Source organism: Mesitornis unicolor, unplaced genomic scaffold (assembly GCF_000695765.1).
Source record: "Mesitornis unicolor isolate BGI_N332 unplaced genomic scaffold, ASM69576v1 scaffold23297, whole genome shotgun sequence".
Taxonomy (NCBI): domain Eukaryota; kingdom Metazoa; phylum Chordata; class Aves; order Mesitornithiformes; family Mesitornithidae; genus Mesitornis; species Mesitornis unicolor.
In genome coordinates, this window is record NW_010194640.1 from 11,218 (window position 1) to 23,326 (window position 12,109).

Sequence of the window (12,109 nt, forward strand, 5' to 3'; positions counted from 1 at the left end):
TACTCCACATTTGCCTCTACAGTACTCTACCTAAACTTTGGCATTTGGAGACCAGCCACAGTGTTAAATAGACCTTACTGGCTATTTTTATGATACTCTATTCTGTAGAAATGCCCTATAATAATTCTTAGTATGTAACCTTTTCAATACAATAGGGAACATGTTCCAAATATCTCCTTATTTTGCAGAGCAATCAGCAGTTTCTGAAAACTTTAAAAGAATGGCACGTGGAACAAGACCAGCTACAAAAAAAGCTGAGGTATAAGCCTAGCAATTTAAAAATTAATATTTTCCATAGGTTTTTGTAACCTGCTGCTGTATTATGGATCTTGTTTGTACTGCAAACTGACTTGATAATATTAGTTACAATGGTTTCAGTTAATGCCTCTGAAGTCTGTTAAAAATGTGTGCATCATTAGTGTTATGATAGCATGTTTCCAGTGTTGTTTGGTGCAGTTGTTCCCTGAAATATTCAGCATTTGACCCTTGATTTAAAAGGAAAAAAATGTCAGTATCACAACGAAATTGAGTCCGAATATAGGTTTTCATTAGCATATTCTGTGCACAAAATCCAATTATTTAATTCTGAAATTTGAATGTTCAAAGTAGTTTCGAGTTTTAATATTTTTAATAAAATTTCCATTCACTGTTTCTCAAAGAGCTCTAAACCATAGGCTCTTTGGAAGTTAGACGTAAGAGAAGCTTTAATTATATACCAGAAGTATATCAAGGAAAATGAGAAAAGTACTTGTGATATAGTTTCATGATTATTTATATTTACAGTCAGCCTGTTCAGTGCCAGAATCTCTTAACTCTTTTAATTGGTGATGGTTGAGGTCAAACTAAAACTTAATTTCAGTTAACAGTGGATTTGTGGGCTGACAATAAAAAGGAAGTAGGTTCATTATCAACCAGTATTAATTTTTTGCATAGCTTTAAATAAGCTTTTTTAAATAAACTGTTACATTTGTAAGCTTAAAATTTATAAATAATGTACTTAATTTTTTGATTAATTACTAAATTTTCCTTTGATTTTAGTGATGGTAATTTCCTTTGATACTGTGATTAAAATATTCAATATGGTTGGACTGCTATGATGTTTTGGTTAGTTTTATCTTTTGATTTCAAAGAATGTCATGCTGAAAATGGTCAAAATAATTTCCAGAAGTTGCCACACGTTCTTCTGTAAACAGTTAAAGATCCCTCTGTGTGTGCATGCACATCTGTTCGTGCACACAATTTCATGTGCAGCTTTTGCAGGTAATGCTGATATTTAGAAACATTGGCTGGCTGAATGCACACTGATGCTAATTTTATCCCTCCAAGAAGGTATGGCTGCATCAGACATTGCCTCTCCTGTCTTCCAAGCCCACACAAAGTATTCCATGAAGTGCAGTTCGTATCTGCTGTAATGCTAAGTGCTTTGCACTGTAAAGATTGGTGTTACACAAATTTCAGCATCTGTTTGAGTCTAGTTGTACTATTCATAGCTATTAAAGTTACTGTGTGGCAATACCCACAGTGACAGAGCACTGGACCAGGCTGCCCAGAGAGGTTGTGGAGTCTCCTCTGGAGGCATTCAAAACCTGCCTGGATGCGTTCCTGTGTGACCTTCTCTGGGTGATCTTGCTCTGGCAGGGGGGTTGAACTGGATGATCTTTCAAGGTCCCTTCCAACTCCTAATATTCTGTGATTCATTAGTGTTGAATATTGGTCATTATTGAACATTTATTAACCAATTTTAAAACCAGTCTTTTTTCAAGTATTTCCAAACTCTGTCATCACTTTCAAGTTGGTTATGCTTCCTACCCTCAGGCAGATGAACACTCCCACCCAGTTTAGTGTCATCTGCAAACTTACTGAGGGAGGACTCAATCCCCTCATCCAGATCATTGATAAAGATGTTAAACAGAAGTGGCCCCACCACTGAGCCCTGGGGAACACCGCTTGTGACTGGTTGCCAGCTGGATTTAACTCCGTTCACCAACACACTCTGGGCCCAGCCATCCAGCCAGTGTTTGATCCAGCAGAGTGTACGCCTGTCCAAGCCCTGGGCAACCAGTTTGTTAATGAGAATGCTGCGAGGAACAGTAGCAAAGGCTTAACTAAAGTTCAGGTAAACAACATCCACAGCCTTTTCCCTCATCCATGAAGTGGGTCACCTTGTCATAGAAGGAGAAGGAAATCTTCACATGGGTTATGAAAGCGATTAGCATTAACTGAACCTATTTTTAGACTTCCAGTAAATGTTAACAACATTCCATTTATTTCTGCATTTCCAACACTCCCACTCTCCTGATGCTTTTGATTTAAAAAAAAAAAAATCGTTCACACTGTGGTTGAGCAGCCAGTTGAGTGTTTTTGTCAAAATTACAGGTGTCATGATTTCCTTTGGTCCCATCTTTAGTTCATTTTTTTAAAAGGAAGCTCCTTTTTAGGCTTGATTCATGGAGTTACATGAAATTCTTTAATGATACCACTTTGACCAAATAATTTAGAATAGGGCATGAAAATGAAAATGGCCAAAGTCTTTGATTTGTAGTCATGTATACGCACAGGGATCTGTGTAACTCTCTACATGGCAACGAGCCTGCCTTGTAGAAGATGATGTAGAGATGCATGTTTTCTGCTTAAACTGGTGCTTCAGGAAGAAAGTATATTAAGTCCCTGGGGACTGACTGAAAACTAGTAGATCGTCTTGCTCTGGACTTTCACACATGCCCAAATATATCTGCATATTTTTTATTAGTTGGTGTTTTATAAATAAGGAAATTGTGAGTGAATTTTTATTTATTTACATATTATATTTACATATATTCTGTGTACATGCAAGTATAGACTTCCATCTAAGGATCTGCAGTTCTAGAGTAGACTAGTCATCCTCATTCTCATTTCAGAACACTAAATTTCTGATTTAATATGTTCTAGCTGGGGAAGACTACTCAACATGTAGCTTAAGTCAATCAGCATTTAATTATATGCCACTAATAAACAGACTGTCAATGGCCTACACATTACTGATCAATATTAATAATATAACAGGTAAACCATGATCACAGAATCACAGAATCACAGAATCACAGAACGTTAGGGATTGGAAGGGACCTCAAAAGATCATCTAGTCCAATCCCCCTGCCGGAGCAGGAACGCCTAGATGAGGTTGCACAGGAAGGCGTCCAGGCGGGTTTTGAATGTCTCCAGAGAAGGAGACTCCACAACCTCTCTGGGCAGCCTGTTCCAGTGCTCTGTCACCCTCACTGAGAAGAAGTTTCTTCTCAAATTTAAGTGGAACCTCCTGTGTTCCAGCTTGTGCCCATTACCTCTTGTCCTATCATTGTTTGTCACCGAGAAGAGCCTGGCTCCATCCTCGTGACACTCACCCTTTAAATATTTATAAACATGAATGAGGTCTCCCCTCAGTCTCCTCTTCTGCAAACTAAAGAGACCCAGCTCCCTCAGCCGCTCCTCATAAAGGAGATGCTCCACTCCCTTGATCATCTTTGTAGCCCTACGCTGGACTCTCTCCAGCAGTTCCCTGTCCTTCTTGAACTGAGGGGCCCAGAACTGGACACAATATTCCAGATGCGGTCTCACCAGGGCAGAGTAGAGGGGGAGGAGAACCTCTCTCGACCTACTCACCACCCCCCTCCTGATACACCCCAGGATGCCATTGGCCTTCTTGGCCACAAGGGCACAGTGCTGGCTCATGGTCATCCTGCTGTCCACCAGGACAGCATGATGATACTAGGCATTTGCAGTATATTAATGAACACACAAAAATCTATAAACAGCCTTCTGTAATTAATTCATGAAGCGCCTATCTCACACTTTTTTACTTGCTCTTATGTGGGTGCACGCACATCTCACAGGAAATGTGGATTAAGTGTTGCGTGTACAGGTGCACAGATACTCCCTTTTTGGGAAGCACACATTTCCCCCATCTGCACACCCCTCCTCCTGGAAGTGTTAGTGCTTTCCTTTGCTTTATGCAAACTTGTACTGTTTCCTGGAGTCTGCTGAGAAGGCAGCCCGTGAGTTCCCATACGCACACCTGACATATTGGTCCCCATTTGTTCCACCCTGTGCTGTAAGTCTGACATGGGGGTGCACACTGGGTGTCTGGTTGGACAGCTGCTCTCAGACTGAGGAAAAAGTGCCAGTGTCCATGGTGCGATCCCTAACAGGGTCGAGCACAGCTTCACTGCTGGGCTGTCACACACAGTCACAAGTTTTCATGCTTCCTTTAAGGCTGTCTTCTCGAAAGTCTGTCCGTAACTGTTCATCTGGCTTGCAGTGAGCATGAGCAACCTTTGTAACTGTTACTCTCCCCATAGCATCCTAAGTTTTGGGCAAACTCATTTCAGAGGAATTTTGCATCTTTAATTAGGGGTACTGATTACACTCAGATTCTGCTGAGATTAGCTAAAAGTTCTTGCAGCCCTAAAAACAGCACTGTTCTGCTTGCAAAGCACACAGCAGCAGCTCTGTATAGCTCTAATGTCCTGCAGTGATTCTCAAAGTCTGGAGTGCTCTCACTAGTTGTTTCTTTAACATGAAGTTACACAGATGTAGTTTATGTGGTTGCGTAGCATATATTGCAGACAATTCTAGTATTTTTGGATGCTTTTACATTGATTTATGGTGACAGGGTAACAAGTCTAGAGAGGAAAAGTAGATTTAAAAAAAAACCAAACAACTTTCATATAAGAGGATTTATGTTTGTATTATCATCCTTTATCGCCAGTATGCGTCCCTAAAAGATGACTGCTAGATTAAGTTTTGGCAAGTAATCTGGGAAAAAGACAAAATTTTAGAGTTCTGCTGAAGTTATTTTCAGGACAATATTAGCTTTTATTATTTAGATCAGAAGCTGGCCTTACCTAAAATTAAAAAAACTACATTTCAGCAAAAACTTCCTGAAGAAGTGTTTACAAACTACGTCATTGCTTCTCATCATAAACTCAATATAAAATGCACGGTTATGCTTGTCACGGAATTGCACCAAAATGGCTACATGCACACAAATAATGAACTCAAACAAGCTTTAATCTGCAACTGAAATGAAGCAGACAAAACTTAATTCACCAAGACATCATCCCACTGACATTTAACAAATACAGGTTCGATATGCTGGTTGGGAATATTACCAGACACAGCTGAGTTAAGAATTCTTAAGTTTTTGGCCAAACAATCCAAAATGTGCACTCAGTCACTCACCAAAAAGGGAGGGCTCTCAGTCTTGAGAGGTTGCCTTAAGTGGCGTCCCAACTCAAGGGGAGAGTCCCCGACTGCAGACCCGCTGCTCCGAGGAGGACCGACTCAAATGAGTCCTCTGACGGGGCCCCATTTATACCCTGGTCGAATCTGATCTGTGGTCAATACATGGTCGTGTCACCCCCTATTGGCTGAGGACCCCAACTTTCCTGCCTTTGACCCCCACTGTGTGGACCAGACACGAGCTGTGAGGGGGGAGGCAGTCCTGGCGCCACCAGGGCCAGAAACTTTAGCACTGCCTTTGTTGGGTTTTTCTCAGGTCTTTAGTAGGGTGGGTGCATCTGCCACAACGCTGTACTATTTACATACATGTTTATGTACTATTGAGCTAGCTATTAAACAATCATAATTGCTATGCATAGAGATAATGTAATATTTGATGTATTTCTGTAGACAGTTGAGGTGTGAACAGATTTCACTTATTTATATGCTATTTATTTTTATTAAAACATGTATTAGTGCTTTAGCCTTTCTAAACTCTGCTGTATACAGTTAATAATTTAGTTACCTGTATTATTGTTCTGTTAAATTAGCTACTTGCAGCCATCTCTGGAGAGGGGATGTTAGCGATCAAATGGTCTGCTCCTGTGATGTGAACTGTTGAGTTTAGCAGGAAGTATTAAAAGTGTTTTAATCTATATGCTAATGAAGTATCTTTAAAGATCTGTAGATAATGCATATAAGCTAACAAACTTGGCATTGAATCCTAAAGCTTATATTATTATATACTAAATCCTAATATTCAAGTTTAAGGTATATTGCACAGTGAAGAATAAAAGCTGCATCTTTAGAATCAAATTTGTTCCTTGTTAAACACACCTCTGAATTTGGTCATAAAAATGCTTTTTTAATACTTAAGCTGTTTTGAGTTTTATGACCTCTATTTTTTCTGATTTTTTTCCTTCTTATGCTGGGTTTTGAGGTTTTGTTTTATTTTACAGCACATTTTAAATTTTTGACAGAAGCAAATTAGTGTCCTCACAAATATAACTATTTTTTGCAGAAGAAAAGCGCATTATTCAGGTGGAGTAAGATCAAAGGTTTGGACCCGTAATGAGGGCCATGTATATGGGAATAAAGTTTTGATCTTTGCTGTTGCTTTTTAAAGAAATTATAACAAAATTAGCTTTTCTGATTAATTAAGCTGAAATTAAGTATATGCAGTAGAATTGCTGGGATTATGTGTGTTTTGCTTAAGATCTTCATATAGATAAAATATGTTCCTGCCTTTAATGCCAATAAATCGAAGTTATAATTCTATAACCAACTTTTGCTTGAAGTTGATTCTTAAAAGTATTAAAAATTTTCTAGCTTCTTTCATGACTATCAGTACATTTGCTTTATCTTATCTAATATGTTTGCTCTTTTTTTAAAACTTTCTGATACAGTCAATCATTGGTCTTTAAATTTAGCCTAATATGCAGCCTGAATAATTGGGTTACACCTCAGGTGAAGGACTTTCTGTGTCTTTCTGCTCTCAAGTCAGAGAAGTAGGAGGGTTGCTCATTTCCATAAGCTTTTCTTGTGGGGAGGAGGTCTGATTGATTAACTAGTCCTTTTTTTTACCCCCCACTTCTGTTTCAGCTCATCAAAGCTCTTCAGACTGCAAAGCACATCAGCTAAATTCTTCAGAAGTGGTTAATGTTTTTTTTTTAAACTCCTAGTTAAACTGCTTTTAAAAAGTGAAATACAGTTCTGAAAAAAAATTCTCTATTAAGTATTAGTGGCCAATTATATTTAAGTTATTGAATGTCTTAAAGGTTTTGATTGCTTAGTCCTCCCAAGTATTTAATCAACATGCAAACCTTTCTGTTAAGCTATCCTTAACAAGTCATTTTCACAGGAAAACTGTTTAATGAACTTAGTATTCCTCTCTCACTGTGCCACATAGCAAGAAGGAGAAGGGGTAAACCTTTTCTGCCCTGTAGGAGTGTTACGAAACCTGACTGCCCTTCACAGCTATTTCAACAAAGTTGTAATAGAGGGTTTTTCTTCCCCTATAATTACTGAAATGTAATTCATAGACTGGTTTCTTTATGCAGGCAAGCCAAAATAGATGAGCGGACAGCAAATGCTAAGGTTGATGAAATGATGAGACTGACAGAGAAGCTTCAAGGCCAATTGGAAAGAAAGGTATTCTAGAGAAAGGAATAATTTTCCATTGCAATTGAATGGCTAGTCAGGTATCTGAATGTTGACATTAAATTAACCACAAGTTGTTCTGTAACTTGTTTTATGTTGGTATATATTTATTTTGTTCCAGGAAGCTCAGGTGATAGCTCAATAACACATATGTTCTTTCTAGGAAGAGGACGTGATATCTGCCCAGCAAAGAGAAGCAGCATCTGACAAACGTTTGCAAGAAATGCAGTCTAGTATAAAACAATTAGAAACAAGGTAAAGATAGCTCATTGGGTGTTAATAACAGGATACATGCAAGTTAGATAAAATACTACCTTTTTTTTTTAGCCTCTGGGTTTTGCGTTTCTGAGAAGTTCTGTTTTCTCAAAATACAGGTATGTTACGCTTCATTTCTGACTTCAGTGTATTTAAAATGATAAAACAGACCACCTGAATTTATTGACTATGATGTAGAAAAACAGAGGCGTATATTTTTCTTTCTTGTACATAAATTCTAGTTATTAAACTTAACTCTCATTAGCTTCAGGTGAAGTTCTAAGGAAAAAAAATTCACACTGAAATTTGAAAATGTTTATGTAAAGTAGCTGTTCTTCAGGCAAATGCAGATTTTTCATTCCATGTTAAATGAGATTTGGTTTCAGGTCTTAGTTCAGCAGTCTTTATACAAAAAAGACTATTTAATAAAACCCTTGAAGCACACTTCTGAACAGCAAATGCTAGTTACTAAAGTAGTTTGAATAGCCAATAAGGAGTAGAACTTTAATTCCAGCACTATCTACTGGAAGATCTAAGAATCTCTCAGATTCTTTTATATCTGATGTAGTCTTAGATACAAAAGAACTATGGAGATTTTTTTTCCCTTTCACTTTACAAGGATATCCGACTTAGCTGAGCACAGTGATTTTGATTCGAATATCACAACCAGTAGCTGAATTATTAACATTAGTCACATGGCCTGATAGCTAAGAAGATTTTGTGAATTTCTGACTGAAATAACTGTGTCTCTTCATCTTCCCTTCTTGGTCACAGCCCAGTGAATATGATTAGCAGACTTTCAATAACTCCAGAAGCCAAATAATTACCAGGGAAACAACCTTGTGACTATGTGGTCAAGTAGTGTCTCAAGGAGTTGGTGTTGCTGCCTCTACTTGATGAATTTTACTGGCCTAAGTATTGTGGAGACTCTTCAGTTGATTTTAAAATGTCTTAAGAAATCAGCTAGTTTTATTATTTTCTATAGGGTTTTGGTTCTACAAAAGTTGTGCTTTGGTTCTACAAAAATAGGGTGGTTGTCTTGCTTTGTATGTTTTATTACAAACACGTTAGAAAGTTAAAAAAGCATGGCTGCTTGAAAAGGCAGCCCAAGTGTTGCCAAAGTGATCGCTATGGATGTGTAGAACTGTGCACTTTATTGAACCAGCAAGACTTGTGAAACTTCCCGAGATCTTTTTTGAGGATACCTCTGAGACACTCTCACCCTTTCTCATGCCTGCAATACTGACAATCATAATTAAACAATAAGAATTTCTGAGCTGCTGTAAAATTACCAGTGGTTTTCTTGTTCTAATGGTATAACTGCAACTTCATTGCCCACATCCAATTATTCCATTTCCTCCACAGAGGAAAACTTTATTCCTTCTGGAGCTGTTCTATTCTGGTTTAATATAGAATGCTTTCAGTGATGTATCCCAGGATAGCAACATTCTTCTAAGGATCTTCTGAGATTAGATATCTGAGTTAACTCCTTTAATTCTCTTTCTTTCTAGGACTTGATGAATATTAAACTTAGAGACTCTGTTCGAAAACAAGCAGAAAACCAGGAATGCTGTTTTGGCAGCTTATGAATAAATGTTTTCTGTTAGTTAAGTGTGAAAGAATTTGTGTCTTAATTAAGCATCTTATTGTTAAATGAGTAAAATTACTGTTGTCTTGTAGGTTACGTGTTACTGTTCAAGAGGCTGAACAGCTGAGAACAGAAAGAACAGCCCTGGATAAACAAATCAGAGAGCTTCAGACAAAGTGTGCTAATCTAGAAAGGGAGAAGTATGATGCTGTTGCAAAAGTCCAAGATTGCATACAGCTCGTGGAAGAATCTAATCTACAGAAAAGTCAGGTAAGGCAACGGATGAAGATATTTCTTAGGTATTAGAATACTTTCATCACTAACAGTTGTAAAGTGCCTGATTATTCTTATAGGCATACGTGCGTGCACATCCAAGCTGCTTTTATGTCTGTTACATTAAAATCAGTAATGTGTAAATAGTGAACTATGATGTGACCATACATTACTTAGACTTGTCGTAGAGTACAAATTTCAAAGCATGTGTTGAGTGTCTGGTTAAAGGTGATCTAAGTGATAATACTGTGTCTGAACTTGAATTTTCAAAGATTTCTGACCATGTTTTTTATCGAATACTTATAAACAAATTGGGCTGTCAGAATAGAGATGAAGGTCCTGTTACAAATTTGTAACCTATTCATGATTAGGAAAGAACAGCTAAAACTAAAGGGACTTTTATGTTAAATAATGGACATAGATCACCAATAGAAGAGTGAGTTCTGTGTTCAGATCTTAATTATTCAGAAAAAAGTCTGGAAAAGTGACTGAGTAATGAGTTGGTGAAGTCAAAAAAATTGCAAAGGTGTTTGTTAGTGTATGATAAAATGGCAGAAGAAATTCAAATATGCCATGCTGAGTGCTGGATTTAGTCTCACCAGTCAAAAAACAGTTTAGGAGGTGGCATGGATGTCTGTTAAGAATACATTCATGCAGTCCTCAGTGGTACTTGACACCACAGATAGAATTTTGAGAGTGAGAAATAAAGATGCCTTTAAACACAAATGCACCTTCCTGTGCAGTTTGATCAGCCCATTTCAGGTACAACATAGGAGACCTGTGAAAGTGCAGGAGTCATCAGCAAAGAAAACTAAACATGTGGAGAGGCCTTAAAACAAATTTTTGTATACAATATGTGATTAAACTTTCATAGAATTATGTGTATGCCAAAAGCATAGATAGGAAAACAGTCAAATTCGCAACAGAACAATCCACCAAAATTTCCTAAAGTGCAAGGTCTGATCCAGCATGTCTTGACACATCCACTGGTCAAAAAATTAGTCACACTGTTCTCCCAGTTCTTAACTTTCCTGAAGTCGTTTTTCAAATTTGAGAAGCCTCCTGAGTATCTAAACTAGCTTTTTACTTTTAATTTTTGGAATATTATATTCAGTGTTGGCTGTTTTGTTGATTTCAGCTCAGTGACAAAGGAGGCAGAAATGCCGCCTTTTTTCCTAACAGAAAAGGGAACTAGCATCTTTAAAGAGATCCTGCTAGTTTCTGGCCTGCTTCCAGAGTAGATTAAAATATTGACAAAGCTTACGGGTCCTGGTCATTACTGCAGTTCAACTTCTGTTATTCTTCTTGTTATAGAAAAGAGGATTATAATCTTGTTACTGTCATTCTTCCCATGTATTTATAGTCATTTAGGAAACCTTTGGTGGCATCTTTTCCTTTTTGTGATTTCCTTATAACTTTCTGCATTTCATTTCCTTTTTGAACTGATCTACAGTTCCGCTTACCTGTTAGGCTCCGGTTTTACGTCCTTCAGCTCTTGATGGTCACGTCTGAACTTGTCAGTTCCTTCCTTTCTAGTAAGATTTTTTTGATCCTTAACAGCATTCCGCTACAGCCTGGGGAGAATATGAAGAATGAAAGGTAAAAATAAAATCATTTTTTCAGAGTTTAAAAACCACTCTTTCATTTGAAAATTACTGGTAAGGAGGATAAATCACATTTCCAGTCTGCTAAGTATTAATACATCACAGCAGTATTAGAACACCATTTTTCATCTAAAAGTAGTTCAGCACATCGTTTGATGGTGCTTGCTATGAACTCACATGAATTTGACAGAAAGAAGTGGCCTGGTAAAAAATATTGTGATGTAAATTGCTTCTCTAAGGCAGTAACTGAAGAGATACAGATAAATAAGTAGACTTTTATAAGTAACAGTTTAGTATAATGCTGTAGTAAGAATAGATTAGAATTTGCAGGCACTTGTTAATTTTCTACTCTCGCTAAAACATCCTGTGTTTTTTCAAACTGGGAAGTTTATTAATGTATAGCATAAAAAATGCAGCATAATACACTAATATGTATCAGTTAACACTATGTCTTAAACTGTGGCTACAGAGGTTTCTCCCTGCTCTGTAAGAGACTGGGGGATTGGACAGCGGGTAACAAGCTGTCATAATAATGCTGCTTCTGTTATGTTAACATTATGAAGCACACAAAGTTAAGCTTCTAGAAAGACATCAGAAGAATTTTAAAAGAGTAGTTTGAGAAATGAGATACAAAGTTGAATTGAATGGGAACAGTAAAAACGAATATGACCAATGCAATAGCATGTAACTACCTGAAGTGAGTAGCCTTCTATACGCTGAATTTATGTCATCCATTAGGGACGTTTTTATGTCTTTCTCACTTTATGCATCTGTATATTCTCTCTGTGCCACCTAGGATTTTTTCATCTCTCTCGTCAAGAATTCTGTATTACCTTCTGTAATCTTTTCAGACTGGCATCTCCTATTATACTTTAGCATCAGTAGCTTTCTTCCATCCTCCTCAGGAAGGGTTCCTTGCTACACCTTTTTCTATAATTCTCACCATTCTTTTATGCTAAACAGCTAAAGAGCG

The 12,109-nt window shown here is 37.5% G+C and overlaps 1 protein-coding gene across 1 annotated transcript in view; it reads left to right on the forward strand.

The window, feature by feature from the left end:
• Nucleotides 1-12,109, forward strand: part of SCLT1 (sodium channel and clathrin linker 1) — a gene marked incomplete at its 5' end in the record, with an annotated part of 41,336 nt that overhangs the window by 8,645 nt on the left and 20,582 nt on the right. Inside the window, 4 exons of the mRNA XM_010187884.1 lie at nt 189-259; nt 7,317-7,407; nt 7,580-7,671; nt 9,352-9,529. Of these exons, the coding sequence (XP_010186186.1) occupies nt 189-259; nt 7,317-7,407; nt 7,580-7,671; nt 9,352-9,529 (432 nt within the window). The remainder of the gene's footprint in view (nt 1-188; nt 260-7,316; nt 7,408-7,579; nt 7,672-9,351; nt 9,530-12,109) is intronic.